Source organism: Pistacia vera, unplaced genomic scaffold, assembly GCF_008641045.1.
Source record: "Pistacia vera cultivar Batoury unplaced genomic scaffold, PisVer_v2 Contig40, whole genome shotgun sequence".
NCBI lineage: Eukaryota > Viridiplantae > Streptophyta > Magnoliopsida > Sapindales > Anacardiaceae > Pistacia > Pistacia vera.
In genome coordinates this window covers 166,375-187,640 of record NW_022196224.1, presented here as the reverse complement: position 1 = coordinate 187,640, position 21,266 = coordinate 166,375, and the positions used below count along the sequence as shown (strand labels likewise).

At 33.7% G+C, this 21,266-nt stretch overlaps 2 protein-coding genes and 1 long non-coding RNA gene across 3 annotated transcripts; 1 reads left to right on the top strand and 2 right to left on the bottom strand.

Moving 5' to 3' along the window:
* Positions 1 to 3,786: 3,786 nt before the first annotated feature.
* Positions 3,787 to 5,660, bottom strand: LOC116141535 (aldehyde oxidase GLOX1-like). The gene is made up of 3 exons (XM_031427037.1): positions 5,334 to 5,660; positions 5,086 to 5,246; positions 3,787 to 4,987 (listed from the first exon to the last, which is right to left on the bottom strand). The coding sequence occupies exons 1-3, from the start codon at positions 5,658 to 5,660 to the stop codon at positions 3,787 to 3,789; spliced, it is 1,689 nt and encodes a 562-aa protein (XP_031282897.1).
* A 5,172-nt stretch (positions 5,661 to 10,832) lies between these two features.
* Positions 10,833 to 19,777, bottom strand: LOC116141752 (serine carboxypeptidase-like 18). Its single transcript, XM_031427239.1, has 14 exons — positions 19,732 to 19,777; positions 13,608 to 13,698; positions 13,371 to 13,507; positions 13,071 to 13,147; positions 12,864 to 12,986; positions 12,681 to 12,783; positions 12,566 to 12,603; positions 12,391 to 12,492; positions 12,199 to 12,291; positions 11,997 to 12,113; positions 11,370 to 11,497; positions 11,147 to 11,260; positions 10,999 to 11,053; positions 10,833 to 10,916 (listed from the first exon to the last, which is right to left on the bottom strand). The coding sequence occupies exons 1-14, from the start codon at positions 19,775 to 19,777 to the stop codon at positions 10,833 to 10,835; spliced, it is 1,308 nt and encodes a 435-aa protein (XP_031283099.1).
* On the top strand, positions 17,562 to 18,180 carry LOC116141753. Its single transcript, XR_004129872.1, has 4 exons — positions 17,562 to 17,622; positions 17,721 to 17,758; positions 17,868 to 17,969; positions 18,109 to 18,180. It is a non-coding gene; the product is annotated as an uncharacterized LOC116141753 (long non-coding RNA).
* Positions 19,778 to 21,266: the final 1,489 nt, after the last annotated feature.

Below are 21,266 nucleotides of genomic sequence, written 5' to 3'. Positions count from 1 at the left end.
GATCTAGAAGCACCAGAGGCAACGATGACTAGTTAAGGCTACATTGACAGACCTATTATAGAGATCAATTGAGTTAAATTTTTCAAGTCTAAGCTCATACTTCTGAAGTAAAAATTGTGCGTCTTAAAGTGTAACACTGTCAACTTTGGATTCTAATCTGGAAGTAAGGGTCATAACAGCGGCATCATATTCAGGGCCTGACCCATCTAACACGTATTAAAGCAAGTCCTTATCAGATGCAATCATTCCACTTGTTGCTAAACTTTCAGAGATCTCTTTCATCTTTTTAACATAATCACTAATACCCAGACTACCTTTCTGAGTTGTTTGAAGCAAGTTTTTAAGATGAAGAGCTCGAGCCTTGGAATCTGTTATAAATTCATTTTTTAAGGCTAACCAAATTTCAGTAGCTAATCTACATTTTGAAACAACATAGAACATGCTTTCCGATATTGATGCAAGTAACCAGCTTACTAAGCATTTATCAACTCTTTTCCACAAAACATAAGCCGGATTAAGTTGTTCACTAACCTCAGATTCATCGATTAGAACTGGTGAGGGACAACGAGCTCTCCCTAAGAGGTGGTCTTCTAATTCATGAGAGCCAACGGTGGATAAAACTTGAGAGCTCCAAAAGCGGTAGTTGTTTCTTGTCAACTTAGGGTTTATAACTTGCAAGCTCGAATTGAGAGCTGACGTAGTTCGATTTGAGAAATCTTGCAACATTTCTCGATTGCTGTTAAGCATATGAGAAGAAGAAGAATCCTTAGCCATTGACGCGAGTTAGGGCTCTGATACCATATGAAATGTAAGCAAAATTGAATGAAAAACAATTTAGAGAGAAAAGGGAGAACACAAATTTGTGTGTATTACTTCGATTGTTGTTACAATGAGAAAGAGCAGTAGCTCTTTTATATTGATACATGATTAAAAGAGAGAACACAAATTTGTGTGTATTACTTCGATTGTTGTTACAATGAGAAAGAGCAGTAGCTCTTTTATATTGATACATGATTCAGTTACAGAGTGTTAACAACTACAACTAATCCTACCTGATTTCTTTTCTCAAAACGACACCACTTTGACAACATTATTAAAGACACCCAATACCTGACATCTTTGCTCTTACACCCTTTTATGTCAACACTTGGCCGTTATTTTTGTATCGTTCTACTTAAAATTTAATTTAAAACATATATCATGTGTACCACAATATTTAATTTTTATACAGAAAAGGTACTGATTAATTTGATTATATATATATTCAAGATGATACGTTAGTTTTAACTTATCTATACCTTTAACATTATTATTAATATTTTTAATCATAATTGTTTTGGAAGCAGTAATAACAAAATTATAGGAAAAAAAAAAAAAGAGGCAATGCTATGCTATTCATCTATTTAAATAAAAACATATCTATTGACATGTATAGTGCAAATATTATCTTGTGAAACACAAAGTACGATAATTACTCAAAGGTGAATATATAAGATGAATAACGAAAGAATAATAACCTTATTATAATTTTTCACGAATAATATTTTCACTGAATTATCTTCAGCGTATTACAATTACTTTTTTGCCCCGCCTCAACTACTTTCTTAGCTCAGCCGCAGGTAAGCAAATTAACAAATTTCTCAGCCTAAAATGGGGAAAAAAAGATGGACAAACAAATATATACGTAGTAGCATGTATAAGAATCTATTTGATATGAACCCACATGGAAGCGCTTGGAACTCTTTTATAAACGACAGAAAGAAGATAATACCCAGGAGGAGCAATTTCACCTGACCTAGGTGCTCTAGCTATAATATTGTGAACTATTGGTGTCGAGAGGTTGCTAACCACATCAACCAAACCTAAGATAAGGAGCCTTTGATTCATGGAGNTAATCACCATTGTAGTATTGGATGCTAGAGATAGATTCAAAAATCCATGAAATCATTGTAGAATTCTTATGCTTAATGAGCTTGGATTTGTTAACTTTCAAATTGTTGGGTGTGGAAAGTTGATAAGGAAGAGTAGGGAAACATAGCCTGAGAAGGTATGTTTAACACTTTGGAGAGTTCGATTTACAATCAATGCATATGAGTATGAATTTAGTTTAATTTATAGGTTTTACCCATAAAATCCGAATGAAGTCAAAACCCTAACCGTTTTACTTGAACTAATTTCTATCTGTGTTTTTCATCTCGCATTTCATCGTTAATTTTAGTTTAAAATTTATTGTTCAGTGTTAATTAGAAATAGCTCCCATTAATCCAAAGAAGTCGATTGCTCCAACTTGAGAATAGTAGGAAACTTAGTGTTTAGCTAACAATCCTCGTGGGAATGATACTCACTCATCATTATATTACTTGTGCGATTAGTATACTTGCTACATATTGCATGTTGTAGGAAACACACATCAGCAATCCTCCCACTCAATAAGGCCTTTTGGGTGAGGAGTTAGGCCCAACTCCAACAAGTGGTATCAGAGTCAGCCCCATTTGAGCTGAATGATTGACCAGCGGTGGGCTGCCAAACTACCTCCATTCATAGGCAAGTGGACCATATGGGCTTGACCGTGAGGGGGAGTGTTGAAGATCCCATATCGACTAGGCACGCTTAAGCCAATGGGTTTATAAGAGTAGGCAATCCTCCCACTCAATAAGGCCTTTTGGGTAAGGAGTTAGGCCTAACTCCAACAAGCATGACCCACCATATGGGCTTGACCATGAGGGGGAGTGTTGGAGTCCCACACCGACTAGGCATGCTCAACCTTATTGGGTTATAAGAGGGGGTAATCCTCTCATTCAACGAGGCCTTATTGGGTGAGGAGTCAAACCCACCTCAAATTCTGTCATGGTATCAGAGCTAGGTTCAATTGAGTTGAGCGCTTAACCAACGGGTGAGGAGTTAAAGCCAACAACTACCTCCATCAATAGGCATGACCCACCATATGGGCTTGACCGTGAGGGGGAGTGTTGGAGTCCCACACCAACTAGGCACGCTCAATCCTATTGGGTTATAAGAGGGGGTGATCCTCTCATTCAACAAGGCCTTATTGGGTGAGGAGTCAGACCCACCTCAAATTCTATCAAGTTACAGAGTGTTAACAACTACAGCTAATCCTACTTGATTTCTTTACTCAAAACGACACCACTTTGACAACATTATTAAAGACACCCAAATACATGACATCTTTGCACTTACACTCTTTTATGTCAACACTTAGCCGTTATTTTTTTTATCGTTCTACTTAAGATTTAATTTAAAACATATATCATGTGTACTACAATATTTAATTTTTATACAGAAAATGTATTGATTAATTTGATTATATATATATTCAAGATGATATGTTAGTTTTAACTTATCTATACCTTTAACATTATTAATATTTTTAATCATGATTGTTTTGGAAGCAGTAATAACAAAATTATAGAAAGCAAAGAAAAAAAAAAAAAAAAATTAAAGCGACGCTATGTTATTCATCTATTTAAATAAAAACATATCTATTGACATGTATAGTGCAAATATTATCTTGTGAAACATAAAGTACGATAATTACACAAAGGTGAATATATAAGATGAATAACGAAAGAATAATAACCTTATTATAATTTTTCATAAATAATATTTTCACTGAATTATCTTCAGCGTATTACAATTACTTTTTTGCCCTGCCTCAACTACTTTCTTAGCTCCGCCGCAGGTAAGCAAAATAACAAATTTCTCAGCCTAAAATGGGGAAAAAAGATAGACAAACAAATATATATACGTAGTAGCATGTATAAGAATCTATTTGATATGAACCCACATGGAAGCGCTTGGAACTCTTTTATAAACGACAGAAAGAAGATAATACCCAGGAGGAGCAATTTCACCTGACCTAGGTGCTCTAGCTATAATATTGTGAACTATTGGTGTCGAGAGGTTGCTAACCACATCAACCAAACCTAAGATAAGGAGCCTTTGATTCATGGAAATACCATGTGTTGTGAAAGCGGGTGCATACATCGTAACTTTAACTTCATCTATATTTAGTTTGGGCTCATTTGAACTAACTTTCACCGAGAACTGTTGGTCATAACTCATTTCTTTGTCTGAAAACTCAACCAATATCTGTTGTCTTAGTCCAGCCACTAATGGATCTAAGTAAGGTGGGGAGAATTTCTCAACCCTAAGCTCTGTGGGGTACTTGGCATTATAATCGTAACCATCATGAGTGTTGCTGCCTGCTATAAGAACTTTTCCATCTGGTAGCATCACGGCTGATGAGTGGTACATTCTTGGAATGGGTGAAGGGGCTAACTCCTTAAACCTTTGGCCCTTTGGTCCTTTAGGCATATATAAAACAGGAGCAAAATTGGGGTCCTCCGCATCATTCCATGCGGAAGTACCTGTTTTAGCACCATTAAACATTATGACATCTCCATTTGGAAGAATCATCATATCGCCCATCACACGTGGTGATGGCATTTTTTCAATTCTCCAAACTGAATTAGGCTTTGTAATTTGTATTCTTCCGCAATCTTGTAATGCAGGCAAAAATTTCTTTTGAGTCTCTGCGTAATAAAATGAATCCCAAGGTGCACCACCACAAACCAAGACTTCAGCGTTGATCTTTTTCAATGTGCCAAGTTTAAGTCTTAATGGGAGGAGAACGGACATTCCCGATGCAGGGTAGTTACGGGAGCCACCAGGGAGAACTGGGAATTCGCGGACAACTTGGTTAGTTTTAAGGTCAAGCAAGATTGAACGGTTGTTGGAGAAAATAAAGAGATTTCCATTGGGGGAGAGGTGGACAAAAGGGTATAAATTATTCTCTATGTTAAATTGCGTTTGAGCATTGAACTGATCAGAAGTTTGTTGAAGCAAAGGGAGAAAGGTGGGGTTCTTATTGGTTTGTCCTTCTATTGGAATGTATTCGTAACTAAAGGCACCACGCCCCCCAAACACGATGAACCCACCATCTGGTAAGGTTACTTGTGTTGAGTACCTACAGGGATTGAAGAAAAATTATTTCTGAGAAAAGTAAAGAAATTATATATATATATATATATATATAAACATATATAACGAAGTATAGATATACACCATCTAGGATCTGCAAGTGATGATGGGTACTCTCTCCAATCACATTTTTCACATGTGGAGAGATATCTTACAGTGTTGGCTCCTTTTCCATTACCTCCCGTGCTAACCAAGTTTCTGTCCACTGTGAGGCCTCCTGATGAGCACCACGTGTCATGCTCAATCTATCACACACAGACATTGCATTGTTAACGAAAATAATTAAACTAAAAAAATAAATGCATAACAATTATGATTATTCATTTAAGTACCTTGAGTGCTGTCAATTTTGCTGTTTCATAATCGAATAACACAGAATGACACCAACAGTCCAATTCACCGGTTTCCTCATTCGCAATACGACAAGGCATCTTCTCAGGAGGCAATGGAATCTTTGATGTCCTCCAAACAGTAGCATCATACATCAAAACCTTGTTAAGTTTCGGAAGCAAGATAGCATGCATGGCGGAGACACCGGAGTTTTCAGATATCAACTCCCAGTTGCCATTATAATCCGTTAATCTAAGAGGGAGAGGATCAGGTTTGTCAGCATACCCCGATATGAACAAAAGTGAAAGGAAACAGATGATTTTGTACATCGTAACCATTGTGTTGTGGCCTTGTTTTTTGCTTTGAACGCACAATATAATTTCACAAAAGACTATCTCTATTTATATGGTTCTCTTCCCTCCTATCAATCTCCATCTCTCCAACAATTTACGGTTACAAATGTTTGTTAAACGATATGCTCAAATAAGGTTGGTTTGTTCTTATTTTTGACATAATTTTCCTGGTTCTTAGCTAGTGTTGGAACGAGAAGAAGTGTTAAAATAGAAAGACAATTTGTATGACAAACAAATGGTCTTAAATTTTTTTGATGATTTTAATCATAGATAGTTAGAAATCTTAATTCAAACAAATTGAAAAAAATAATATAGTCATATGTCTTTATCCATTTATGTTTTTAATGCAGTTCAAATTATACGGAGAAAAAAAAAATATTAAAATAATTAAACATTTTATTTAATTTGCAGAATTTGCAAATTTTAAAAATATTATAAAATCTGAACTAATTTCGCCAATGATAAGAGAAAACTTAAAAAGATAGTTGTATTTGATATATTTTTAAATTGTTAAAAAAATTAAGTGAAAAAGTATTTGATATATCATTCCGCTAGATCCTGCCTTTCCATTCGGCCACACGAACTAAGTCGAACAACCTATGCCCTTGTGGCAGTAACAAGTGTTTCGAGTCAAACCCTCCCTGAGAGGACATTGACTCGTTCGTATTACATCTACGATTAATTGAATATATTTTCTAAGTTAGATACCCTTTAACTTAGAGAGTGGGGGACATACTGTATGGGCAAAAAATCGTATTGGGCCTGACGAGGTCCAATAATGAAATAAACATATTACGACCCAATGCCTTAACCCAATTCCGGCTACGCTTCATTGTGGATTGACCACTCCATGAGTTGGGCCTTCCTACAAGTTAAGATAAATCGGGCTCTAGCCCATTAGCCCATATTCATCCCAAAATAGGAATTAGAATCATATTTACTTTTCACTTAGTCAAGATCCAAGATCTTACTTGAATTGGTAATGCTAATTTGATAAAGGCAAGCCATATGAATTCCTTCCTAATTCGAACTCCTCTACCAAGTAGGACTCAAAGTCCTACTAGGACTCCAACCCCCTGGGTTCACTATATAAACAGAGGCCAACCCTTTCATAATGCATTCAATCTCAATACCACTTTCTTGCTCTTAAAAGTTCTTCCTCTCAAGAACCACCGTCACCTTTGTTGTAGTTCTAATCCTTGACGAGATTTCGGTAAACTTTCCTCTCTTAGTCCTCACTAAATAGCCTTTCAAGCCTCGCTAACTTGAGCATTAGGGTGTCTACAGTAGACACCGCATCGATGTCCCCCGTGAGCTTCGCATTTGTTTCTTTGTGTACAAGGCCAGTTGATTGTTAGTGGCCTCAACCTCATAAGATCTGTCCATTTCGTAACCATAGATTTTTACAGTCTACAACCGTAACAGGTAATCGGGAGTTTAGTTGCTCATGGTGGTGTCCATGAAGGCTGGAGAATCGGGAATGGTGCTAATCATGACGAAGGGCAAACAACTGACAATAAGATGATGCACTTTATGGCTAAAGAAGACCAAAGGACTCTAGGAAGATGATGAAGTCAAAACTCGCCAGATTCTAGTGGCTTCCAATGGTGGTTTCCGTTGACTAGTGGTGAAACAATGATCCGAAGGTACCAAGAGGTAGCTCTCGAGCTGGGGAGTGAAGATCAATAGCTGGGGAGGTGCAATGTTGTCGAAAAATGAGCGAAAACTTGCCTGGAAGCTGAAGAGTCACAATATGTAAAGTGATGAAACTCACTAGAAAACGGCCAAATCGATGGCAAGGGAGCTCGGGGAAGATGGAAGAACCCTAGAGGAAGATGACCCAACACTTGGAGAGCTCAAACTTTGTCGGAAAATGGTGAAACATGGTTGGAAGTCGAAGAGGCACTAATGGGAGACGAAACGTCGTCGGTCGGAAGTCGAATTGACGCTGGGATGATGGAAGAAGATGAATCGACATAAAAGGTGGACATAGGGTGGCCGATAATGGCCAAATTTCGGTGAAGGGTGATGGTTTTGCAGTTGCCACTCGAAAAATTGCGCAAAGTTTTCCTTTTATAGAATTCACAGAAAATCTAGTGTGGTCCCTATAGAATGAAAAGTGACAAAATCAACCCCTAGAAATAAATATGACATTTTAGCCCCTGAACAACAAAATGAAGCAAATTTAACCCTAATTAATAAACCGCAACCTAATATCAACTGACACAATCTCAAAAATCATTCCAAACATTCAACATTTGTAAGAAAACATTATAATATGAATTTTCTTGAATAAAATCATAATTTCATAATTGTCTTAATATAAATTCAATTAAATCATAACAAGGGTATTTTAATCACTTTAATGGAGTCATTTTAATGACTCTTAACAAAATTACATATCTTGGTCCTCTAAGAAGCAACCAACTGTATCATAATTTACTTTTACTACAAAGGTTAAGTATTAGGCCATAGATTCTACTGTAGCTGAGCTTACAAGGATCTCTTTCCTACTCCGTGATGTTGGTATAAAGTTAGACCAGCCTCCTAAACTATTGTGTGATAATATGAGCTATTTTCATATGACCATCAATCTTGTCTTTGATCATCGTACCAAACATATAGAGTTGGATTATCATTAATTTCGTGAGAAGGTAGCCCTTGGAAGTTTGATAACTTGTTTTTTTCCTTCGGATATTCAAATTTTTGATAACCTAACCAAGTTTTTACTATGTCATGTTTTTCTTCAATTTCGATCCAAATTGGGGCTTCATTCCATTTCTCCCTCCAACTTGAGGCGATATGATAAGGAAATAAAAGGCTATGTTCATTTTTGAACTTAGCATTTTATTTTCTTTTTTTCTGCTTTTGTATTTTTGAAATAACTATTCGTTTACCTTTCTTAAGAATTTTATTCCAAAAAAGAAGTGAAAACAGTAAGAGAAGAAAAAGGCTACTGACACCATTATCTATATATATATATATATATATATACAGAGTAAAACTTCTCTATAGTGATACTCTATATATGAATAAACTCTATATAGTCATAAAAAATTCTAGACCCAATTTGGGATAGTTATAAATAAGAATAAACTTTACATTGTAATAAGTTATAATTTTTCTAATTTCTGCCTTAAGGAAAGTTGCCTCTACATAGTAATAATTATCTGTATATTACAAAAAAAAATATGTTATGTAAAATGAAAAGTTTAAAATAAAATAAAATATTTATTTAAAATTGTTTGGGACAATGATTTATTCTTTAGAGTTTTATCAAATCTTTTACCTTACGAGTACGTAATAGCTCGTTAACATGGATACCTTCTTGTTGAAGCCAAAATAGTTTTAGTTTCTCAAGCATGTTTAGAGCTTCATGGTACAAGACTTTTTGTATTTCTATACTATTATCCTGAGGATTATTTCCTTTATCTTCTTGTCTAATTGCAACAATGATTTCTCCTTTAGTTAAAACATACACAATTTGTTGCTCATTTGGATAATCGAAGAAGACATTAATATTCATTCGATTAGTGTAGTGAAGTTGTCGAATCTGATCACTCAATTCTATAGTGACTCTTTTATTCTCCTCATCTACTTCATTTGTAACTTACAATTCATTGACATTAGTGGTCTTAATTTTGCAGCACTTAAAACCATTGACAATTGTCTGTGGCTTCACATCAATTGACCATGCATCAACTGCATTTATAGTTCCATCAATGACACTTATTTTTGCTGGTTCTAAGAAATGATCTTTTATCCGTTTCAAAAGTAGATAATCGAAGCGTTGAATTGAAATCCTAATATTACTAAAATATGAATTGAAATCCTAATACTGTACTACTAAAACATGAATTGAAATCCTAATAATGTACTTCTAAAACATGAATTATAAAATAAGAAATCAAAACTATAATTTTTATAACTACACTACACTTCCATTAAGTTATAACCTCTTTATAGTATAAAATTAGTTAGTCCCACCATTATGACTATAGAGAGTTTTACTATATAAGAATTTTACTCCAGAAAAGAAGTGAAAACAAGAGAAGAAAGGCTACTAACTCCATTGTTTTTATCACAAAATTTCAAGCAGAAATTAACCGTGGACATAAGTGAAACAATCTCTATGAGATAGACAAATTATAAATGATAAGGGATTTTATTTGGTGTGGATGTGATAACATGTCAAACGTGTTTTCATTTTTCGGTTTTTTTTTAAATATTTTAATATTTAAAAAAAAAAAGATACACAAAATTCATAAATAAACTATCAACCTTAGAAGTTTTAAAAATTTTCAAATTAAATAACGTGAATTTTATGTTTTATGGATAGAAATGGACGGAGGTCATGAGTCATAATAAAAGACTCGTCAATCTATTTTCTCCCATCTCTCTCTTTTATTCAGAAAAATAATAATATAATGTACTCATCATCCTGGCCTCTGGAGATAGGTCCTAACCTGGGCTTGTTTTTTTGGGCCCTAGTGCAGGCCGGATATTTTCAACATCTCTATTCTTTATGTTCATTTTTTTTTTTTTTTTCCTTTCAACTCATCTCATGCATACTTTCTTTCTTAATTTGTTCTGTTTATAACACTAACAATTCATTATAATTTCATTACAAATTATGGTAATTTTGTCAAATTTTCAATGATAAAATAATACATATGAATATCGACAATCAATTAGGATTGATTTGATTCAGTTCTATTTGACAGCCTTAAAAATCATGTATTTAATTTAGTTCAATTCAAAAGTTAATCAAACTAATTTATCCACCCTAATTAACCTCAAACAACCCAATTCTATATTAAACTATATTTTCATTATTTTCACACAACTTTACCTAATCCATTTCCTTGTTATCATTTATAGAATTTAATTTTCAAAAGAATAATAATGAATTGACTTTACCCATCTCCACTTTCAAATAGCCCAATCTATATTAAAATATGTTTTTATTATTCCGAGTTTATTTCAGTCACCCCTAAACAATGCTTAACACAAAAATTCCTCAATGGTTATCAAAACAATTTATTGATTTAATGCTTTGCTCGAAACAATCATGTTGCAAAGTTGCAAATTTCAAATGGTAGCTACAAACCACAAAGATTTGATAGTTTTGAAACTGTGGCTGTCAACCTAAAGTGGGTAAAAATGTACCCACCTTTCAAACATTTCATAGGTTTCCCTTCCCTTCCACTCAGTTGGAGAGTGACCTGATCCCTATACAAAATAAACTCTTTAACGTTAGCTTCAATTTTCTTTCACTCCGAAAAATCAGGGTTAACATAAACAACCTTCTTACCTTCAGAGTTGCATAAGTCAATCGATATCCATAATTTGAGTACTTCATTGTGAACCTAAACAGAAGATTCAGTATCATAAATTATAGAGTTATTTTAATCTAAAATATAATTCAAAAAACAAAAATTCTGCATAATTATAAACTTTACCCTACAGTTTGGCCACCAACAAACCATGGTCGCCAATCTTCATCCAAAGTGATGCCAAGTAAACCCATCCAATATTCTGTGTATATATGTGGAACAACCAAATCATGATCGCCACTGCACCGCAAAATAAAAGTTATACTTTTACTAATGACCCAAATTCGACAAGACAACCATTTGAGTTGCAACTAAAGATTTTACTGGAATTTTGTATTAAAATTATCACCTGTAAAGCAAAAGTTGTAGGCCTAATTTGGTAAGATTTTTATGATAGTCAAAAGAACTATCGACATCATAATCATATGAGCCCCCAGAAAATGTAAGATTGCACCTTCGCCACTCTTTTATTGTTCCCTGTTAGCAATGAAAATCAATTTTCAGTTTGTTATTTATACACATATTCTCAATCCCACTTGAATTTTGGGTTTATTTTGTATACCCTCCTGGAATTATTTAATACGAACATACTCATTTTTTTTTTTAAACCATTATAAATTCTGTTATAATTATTAAATACCCCGTAGATTATTAAAAAAAAAAAAAAAAAAAAACCCGGCCCTAAGTGGGTTTTCCATAATTATAGAAGGGTTTTTTTATAGTTTTTGAAAACTCTAGAAGTACTTGGGATTAAACGATCCTCCAAGAGATGTATGAAATAAACCCCTTAAATTTTAATCAAATAAATACCTCTCGGACATGAAGAGCACGTTGAACACCTTCATCGTTTGCCCATATAGTAGAGAGTAGATAACCAAAGTTCTGCAAATTAACATAAAAATTAATTAATTAGAACCAATATTATGCAAATTAACAAAACCAGTAGCTCTAAAATGGAGAGAAAAAGAAAGAGAACCTTGCACCAATAATCAGTTTGTCTCAAAGATGTCCTCTTGTTTCCATCATCTAATTTGGGTGATACTGTGCTACACTTGGGAGCCAACACCATTTCCGTATTTATTTGTTCAATTAACTACAAAATTCAGATAATGCTTTTATAATTACCCAGTAAGATTTTGTGAGTTTGAGAAAATAATTAAAAGAAAATTTGATAATACCTCATCGATTACTTCAAGATACTCTAGGCATTCAGCACTCATTGTACTGGTATCCGTATAGAAGTAAGTGCCATTGCAATACTCTTTGGCATACTGTGAAACAGCCAAATATTAAATATTATTTTTAGATTTAAGTAATTGTAATTATAAAATTAATAAATAATATTAATAGAGCTAATAAAAATTACTCACGTTAAAAATAGTCTTGGATATAAGTCCAAGCTTATGGGCTAATATTGTTTGATAACTTTGTTCTTCTTTACCATTCATACGTGGTGATCCACTTACAATCCCCTGTTTCATTCATATAGAATTAGAAATTTTATAAGCAACCAAACAGGCTAAACAACCAAGTGTTGATCATTACCACTAGATTTATTGTTGGCACAAGTCCGGCATTATTACCTGCAACGCCATGAATAATTAGGTAAATTAAACAAACAGAAGAATGAAATTACTTGATTCATTAGTAGGGAAATTACCATCCAATATATTATTTGCGATAATGGGAGCAAGTACACCAGAATATGAATCCGTAGCAACAAAAAATGGGTTTTTGATAAATTGGGGATGCTCATTTAACCACTGCAATATTGAATTAAAAAAATTACACAAAACTCTATATGTATATGCATAAAAGTTAAGTTCATTTTAAATAACATCACCTCTCTTATAAACATATAAGATTGATTTGCTGACTGTAAGTCTGAGATCTCGTAATCTGCTGGGTTTGTTGAATAGGAGTAACCAGAGCCAATTGGTGCATCTACAAAAATTATACTCGCACTCTACAATTTTATCATTATCATACAGATTTAATTAATATCAATCCCTCACATTATACTACACTTATCAAGTTATAGATATTGCACCTTGGTCCATGTGTGTGGGTATAAATGCAACGTTGGCAAACCTCCAGTGTAACCAGTTTCATCAAACTGTAGTGGACCTAAAAATATATTTTGACATGAGTAACACTGCATTAATTTATAAGATTTAACAATTGACAAGAAGAGGAGAGGTTTTGGAATGTAACACTTGTATCCTTATAATTGACAAACTGTTTGTGAAAATTATTCTATTCCAAAACCTGTGGATCTCTTTTTCTTTCACTAAACATCAAAGGTGTCTATGTGAAATCTCAAGAAGAGACGGTTAAATGAGATACATACCAGTTTGAAAGAGGAAACCATTCAAAGCAGCACAACCAGGGCCTCCAACTATATAATAAAGAAGAGGATCCACTTCAGGATTTCCTTGCGACTTCACGAACAAGTAGAAAAGCTCTGAGCTCCCCACGCTAATATATCTGAGTAGTCATGCCCATAGCAGTTAGTTTAGTACTTCACCAATAAAATGTCCTTCCGTCGTCAGTTGAAGAAAAGTACGGCAACAATAATGGCACTCACCCAGTTTCAAGACTGAACGGAAGAGTACCAGAAAAGCCTGGTAGCGTCCGGACGATTTGGCCACAATCTGCATTTATGAAAAGAAAAACAAAGGAACAAAACAAACGTTTCAAGGTCCACCATTGGCTAAAATTTGAAGACATGATAATTATGACAAGCAACTTTTGTTTGCTCGAACCAATCAAATTAGTGTAAACTGAGTAACGTGGGAGACAAATATAGGAAAGTTAGGTTGATTAGAAAGTTTGAAAATGAAGCTCCCAACATACGGTCTAGTTTGGAATGGGGCAAAGAATATTGGGTAAGTCCACTCAATGTTGAATTGTCTGTAATTGGTTTGAATGTCCATTTTTACACTATTTTTTCTTCATTACCACGAGCATGAGAATGTCCGGTTTGGTCAAAGTAGTTGAATAAGCTAAGCTATACATACATCCGCTATCCAAGCAACTAACTATTTTTTCTGACACACGTGACAAATATAAATATAGTCAAAACACCAAATCATATTTTTGTGTCAATTATTTCAACATTTTACTACTCTTTATTTGAAATTTAATTACTAAATACATTTGAATCCATATCAACAACATTTTAATATTCTTAGATAAGAAATTAATATGCAAATGAGATTTGTTTTAATTCAAATAAATCATTAATAAGATATGAGTAACACCAATTCTTCTATTTTATAGTTAATTAAATTTATTTTTTTCTAGATCATCACTCAATTCTTAATTTCCATCCAAAATGGTTATAAACTAAAAATAATAATATTACATCTATAAATTATATTTTCAAATTCTTTCGTATCAACCGATCAACTAATTTATATAGATATTATGTGGTCTATTTTTATCTCTTTTTTCATTTTTATTGATTCAATGTTTTTGCATTATATAAATTTGTATAAATAGTTTTCATATAACAGTACGCCTTCAATCTTTCCCATTCTTTTAATGAAACATAAATATTTAATTCTTTGAGAAAAATATTTATTGAAATTAAAAAATATATATATCTTTCAATTTAAGGTACTGATGACCAAATAGTCTAACTGTATGACCAACCAGTCAATGACCATTGATTGGCCAGTACTGCCACGTGGATGTAGAATAATAATACCGTCTCTTCCCAGTATCTAATCTTCTTAAAATTTAGGATTTTGTCAAACCAACCTTGGGTAACTCTTTGGGGGCGTTTAATTAGGATCTTATATTACTTGATTATTATATTTGATTGTCAAATAATATGAGATACTGATAATCTTCAAATACCAATAATAATTACTATTGATAATATTTGAGGTAATCTGATTACTTCAATTTTCTTAGGTATTCTAAGATTATAAGGATTATCTTTTTTTGTTACAATTCTATCCCTTATTAATAAAATTTTAGGACAATAATGCCCTTATTTTTAAATTTATTTACATGAAAATGGTTTTTACTATTTCATCCCAATTAATTAATTTTTTGGACAAAATTGCCCTTGAATTCAAAACAAATTACAGCCCACCCAAGCCACCTGCCGTCTTAACCACCGTCGCGGCCAGCAGCCGCTGCCACCGGAACGGCGCATGGAAGGCCGAAAATGGCCGCCGTGCACCGATATGACCATTTTCGACCATCTAATATGGCCATCAAAGGCTAGATCCATCGATCTGCAGTTCGATGGTCGTTAACGTCCACGTCTATGGCCGTCAACGGCCACCAATCTGGCCGTTGACTGCCAGATCGACAGATCTGACCGTTGACAGTTAGATCCATAATTGATCTGGTCGGAAATGGCCATATCAGTGCACGACGGCCATTTTAGACCTTCCGTGCGCCGTTAGGTTGCCGACTACCTGTGGCCTGTGGTGGTTGTCGGTAGTCGGTAGTGGCTGAGTTGGTGGGGGGCGTTTTGTTGATTTTCTAAACTTTTATTATGGGGTTGTTTTTGCTAAGTTTTTAAATGTAAGGGGGTTATAGTAATCCAAATAATAATAATATTAAAAATAATATTTAATTAGAGAACAATTCAGTAATTAAATAACATACCTACCAATTTATTCATTCCAACCAAACATATTAATATAACATACCCACCAATTAACCAAATATATTTTCCTAAATAATCTTCAAAGTAATTTATCTTTCCAGTAATCCAACATTTCCTGAACGAAACACCACTTAAAAAAATGTCTGCTCCCCTGGTCCAGTAATTTTACATTATGTGTTTTCTCGTGCGTTTTTTAAACTGCTGGTTAAGTTTATCCAAACCATGTACGTCCACGCAATCGACCGCTACGTTGAGTTGACTTACAGTTATCCAATATTCCTTACCAGATTTTAATAAGAATGGAAGTTAGGAAATTCATCTTCTAATTTCCGATTCACACACATACACTAAAAAGGAAAGTTTCTTATATGTATAAATATACACTCACTTTACCAGCGTAGACTTCATCACTTCACTTTCAAATAAAATTAACTCCTCGTTATATGAATATCATGCCTTCAAATCTCACCAAATTCTCAAGTTTGGTTTTGTTGTTTGTTTTTCTTTTTCTGAGAAATGCAGATTGTGGGCAAATTGTGAGGACACTGCCGGGATATACCGGTACTCTTCCTTTCAAACTTGAAACTGGGTAAGTAGTGAAATTTAATTTGGTCACTTTTTTACATTTGTGTAAACTGAAGTAAGTTAATTTTTAAGAGGATTTTTGAAAACTCAGATATGTGAGCGTGGGGGATTCAGAGCTCTTCTACTTGTTTGTGGAGTCGCAAGGAAATCCTGAAGTAGATCCTGTTCTTTTTTATGTAGTTGGAGGCCCTGGTTGTTCCGCCTTAAATGGTTTTTTCTTCCAAACTGGTATTTCATTTATCCTCCTCTCTTATACATTCCAACATGGGGATGGGTTTATTTTTACAACCCCTTGAAGCACACTCAAAAGTTTTCAAAAACTATCGAAAATCCCCTTCTAAGTTATAATTATTGAAACCCTATTGTGATAAGAGGATTTTTTTTTTAAAAATAATTTAAGGGGAGTATTCAATAATTATAAGGGTTTTTTTTTTTTTTCTTTTTAATAATTTTGAAAAGTTTAAGTGTGATAATGTTAGCTAAACAATCTTGTAAAGGGGTATATGAAATAAATGTTATTCGAATATATTAATAAATTACTATTTCCTTAATTAAATATGTTAAGTAGGTATGGTCAAATTTGGCTAGATGACTAAGATAGAGTGTGATTTAGGATTATGAGAGCGTACTATTTTTATCATTATCATTATGTCACGATGTCGTTTTGTTGGATTGGTCAAATTTGGCTAGGTGACTTAGATAGAGTGTGATTTAGGATTATGAGAGCGTACTATTTTTATCATTATCATTATGTCACGATGTCGTTTTGTTGGATAGTGCTGTGGGAATATATTCATAAATGCTTATATTCAAAATTACATATTTGCCCTAACTTTGATGTTGACTACATATATTTTTTTTTTTATACAGGTCCACTACAGTTTAATCAAACTGACTACACTGGTGGCTTGCCATCATTACATTTGTATCCCTACACATGGACAAAGGTGCCAAAATTTTAAGCTATATATGGCATTAATTTGATTAAAAAAAATCATGTTTTATGATTGTCTTAAGGTGATAAATTTTATTAATTTTGCAGACTGCCAGCATAGTTTTTGTAGATTCACCTGTTGGCTCTGGTTATTCCTATGCATCAACTGTCGCAGGTTTCGTCCTTTCAGACTCTAAGTTTGCATATCAAACTTACAATTTTATAAGAACCGTGAGTGAAAGTTTAATATAAAATTATGCTTAACTTAACAGAATTTTATGTTAGCACAAGCTCTCATAGATCTCAATTATATTATGCATTATTTTATTTTAATTTTTAATTGGAGGCAGTGGTTGAATGAACATCCTCAATACATTCCAAACCGAGTTGTTCTTGCTACTGATTCTTATTCTGGTATCGTTGCTCCAATTGTGGTTCAAAAAATATTGGAAGGTAATTACTGAAGCCAATTTTTTTCATCAATTGTGGGGGACGTATATTTTTGTTATTAGTTTATCTAATGTGTCAATTATATATACATGGCATTGCAGATAATAAAGCCGGAGTTGAGCCATCAATAAGTATACTAGTAAGGATATATAAACTTATACTAATTCAGCCCTTTTGGTTCATTATGCTAATTATGAATCTTAAATTAACTGTAATTTCTAATTATTTTCTATGAATTAATTAATCAGGGATACATAAGTGGATCACCACATTCAGATCTTGAACTTGAAGTCAATGATGAAATACCACAGGCTCATCAGCTGGGACTTATATCTAAAGCTATTTACGAAGTGAGTCATTGCATTTCAATAACTAAATCAACGTTTTTTTATTAGGTCAATAATATTAATTACACTTTATATTTCGATCACTAAATGTCTAAATCTAATTAAACATAAAATTCAATGTTTAATTAATTGCTTTTCACAGTCAGCCAAAGACTATTGCAACGGCTCTTACGTTGATTGGGGTGCCACTACCGTCAGTGCGGATTGCGAAGAGTATTTGGAAATAATGGATAATGTACGATTGATGTGTGATCAAATTTTCTTCTTTCTTAAACTCAACTGCTTCACTGTGATGTAAAATGTTATATACTGTATTAAGAAAGCGTTAATTTGAATATTGTAGTTAACGGAACAAATAAATGGAGAAATGGTGTTGGCTCCCAAGTGTGCTACAATAAAACCAAAATCAGATAACGATAGAAGGAAGAGAAGATTTTTGAAGGAAAATTCAAAACATTATCGCCTTCCACCTGGAGCAAATGACTATTGGTGCAAGGTAATCTTTATCATCAAGATTTAGCGCTTCTTGTTGATGTAATTGTTAATTTATGTTAATTTGCAGGATTTTGCTTATCTACTCTCCACTATATGGGCAAACGATAAAGGTGTTCAAAGTGCTCTGCATGTCCGAGAGGTATTAACATATATTCAAGAATAGTGGGAGATTGAGATTTTAATTATTTTTATATGACATTAAAAATTGTATTTTATTTGGAAGCAGGGAACAAGTCAAGAGTGGCGTAGGTGCAACCTTACCTTGAAGACTAACTATGATGTTGATATTGGGAGTAATTTTGACTATCACAAAAATCTTACAAAAACAGGCATCCAAGTTTTACTTTATGGGTAACCTTATTGGAGCTTTACAGATTCATCAAGATAATATATTTATCTTATATATAGCTTCTTCTTTTGCCCAGAATTCCTGCATAATAATATAATTGTAATTTTGTGCAGTGGTGATCATGATCTGGTTGTTCCACATATATCAACCGAATATTGGTTAACTGAACTCGATATAACTTTGGATGAAGATTGGCGACCGTGGTATGTTGGTGGTCAAGTTGCAGGGTAAGTTTATAAGTTTGCAGACTCCTTAAAATCTAATCTTTTCAACTTTCTTTAATTTGATTCAATATGACATTACATTCCATAATTATATATGCCAATGCATCTTCAATTTAGGTACACAATGAAGTATTCAAATTATGGATATCGACTTACTTATGCCACTTCAAAAGTAAGAACTAAGAACTATCTTTAGTTTCTTCAATTTGTGAGAAAGAGTTTTATGTAAATTATTGAAGCTAATATTATGAGTAAATTTTATACAGGGATCAGGTCACTCTCCTACTGAGTGGAAAGGTAGAGAAAGTTATGAGATGTTTGAAAGGTGGATCCACTTTTATCCACTTTAGTTGGTTTCTTTAATTTCAAGATTTTCCATTAATGATCATACTCTGCAATGAGACTTTTTCTATTTATTATTGTTTTGCAAAACATTATGTTTCTGTAGTTGTGATTGCACAATTTGAATATTGTTAGTAATAAAGAAGTCGGTTGACCGAATTTTATTAGATTTTAGATACATAAACACTTGCCCCGTGATTATTTTGTAGTTGATGGATATGGTATCAGATGTTTTTATAATTTAAAAAAAAAATAACTTTGTTGGGGAGATAGTTGGAGTTTTAACTCACATTAGAGTGTAGTTACCCATTTTAAGTGCAGCGGAATAATTACCAAGTAGATTAAACAATACCAATTTGAACACACCAAACACAAGTGCGGAAAATAAAGAACACAGCCATATACATGGTTCGGCTAAATCCACTTTTAGCCTATATCCATGAGACCTTGTCTAGATCGAAGCAATTCATTAAGTTAAAAACACATTACAAGATATAATTCAAAGCTGATCTAAGTTACAGTAAAAAGAACTCCTTGTTCAACTTTACACTTAGCACCGCACTTTGAACCCTTAACGTGTCGCAACTTCTTGGACTTTCTTTACAACGGGAACACACCCGAGAATAGCTTGTGAACCAGCGACGCCACGCACCAGCATCAGCAAAGGAACCACGTTCCAAGATCCATCAATAACGTGTTTGGACACAAATATGGAAATGAACTTTGAACTTTAAGAGAAGAAATACTCTAAGAAAAGTAGAGTATATTGAAACAAAATAATTAAAAAGGTTCCAATTCATACACGCAAGAAAGAGGTGTTATATAATGAAGGATTTCTTGCTCAACAATGTAGTGCTAGGTCAACCAATAAGGGACTGACGCCTGTTTGTCCAAATAAGAAAAGTTTTCCTTCTTTTTGGTTTGGACCATAAAGCAAATCGGGAAAAATACTTTATTCCCTAGGACTACTTAAGGATGTTATGACACATGTAAGAAGGTTTTTAAAAGTGAGAGACAAATATAAACAATATGTTTTTCACTTTTTCAGACATGCAACTCGTGCTGGGTTGCAAATATCTGAATCAAGAGTGAAAGCACAAACTATTGTGTGCACACGCTCTAAACGAAACAAGTCAAGACTCAAGTTTGACAATCAGTGTGCACGCAGAACATATGTGCACACATACAATTTATAAGTTTAACAAATATGAGTTTTCCACATTCTCCCTCTTTGTCAAACTTATGAACAAAGAACACAAAAGGATTAAGTGCAAACCTGATTCAATCAACCAATTAAACCTGTAGATTTGCAAAACAAACATACAAACAAAAATAACCAACAAAAACAACACAAATGTGAACTTAAGGTTAGCACATAAAACAAATAAAAACTAAAGAGTTTTGTAGAAACAAAACAAGACAAAAATAGCAGCAAACAAAATAACAAACTCCCCTATGGAGAGATAACGGCAAATAATTCACAGTTTAGTAAAAAAAAAAAAAAAAAAAATTAAAAATTAAAAATTAAAATCACTCCCCATGCTTCTTACTCCCCCTCTTTGTTCATGAGTCTTGAGGATTTTCTAGAGGGTAGGGAAGAGCGACCAACTTTCCTCTTGGTTCTGCGCTTTAGAGGGGCAGTGGAACAATAGCAGAGGAGGTGTCAGTAGCTTCATCTTGGACTGGAGGGGCATCTTCAATGCGCACATGGGTATAATCTTGAGCAACTGCATCTTCAGGTGCTTTTTCTTCTTCATCAGCAGCTTTGTCATCTTCCTCATGAGCAGTGGCTTCTTCAGCTTCATGGGTTGCCAATTATTTTTCAACTTCATCATTAGCAACATCCTCAATAGGCATGGCAGGAGTAGAAGGGACATCAGGAGCAATAGG

Excerpts from the sequence above, each read along its gene's own strand:
- LOC116141535 (XM_031427037.1), bottom strand. The coding sequence starts at position 5,660 with ATGTACAAAATCATCTGTTTCCTTTCACTTTTGTTCATATCGGGGTAT. Across the intron at positions 5,247-5,333 it reads CAAAATTGACAGCACTCAAG|ATTGAGCATGACACGTGGTG; the intron begins GTACTTAAATGA and ends TGTGTGTGATAG. Across the intron at positions 4,988-5,085 it reads TCACTTGCAGATCCTAGATG|GTACTCAACACAAGTAACCT; the intron begins GTGTATATCTAT and ends CAATCCCTGTAG.
- LOC116141752 (XM_031427239.1), bottom strand. The coding sequence starts at position 19,777 with ATGGCTGTGTTCTTTATTTTCCGCACTTGTGTTTGGTGTGTTCAAA. Across the intron at positions 12,987-13,070 it reads ACCCACACACATGGACCAAG|AGTGCGAGTATAATTTTTGT; the intron begins GTGCAATATCTA and ends ATAAAATTGTAG. Across the intron at positions 12,784-12,863 it reads CTTATATGTTTATAAGAGAG|TGGTTAAATGAGCATCCCCA; the intron begins GTGATGTTATTT and ends TCAATATTGCAG.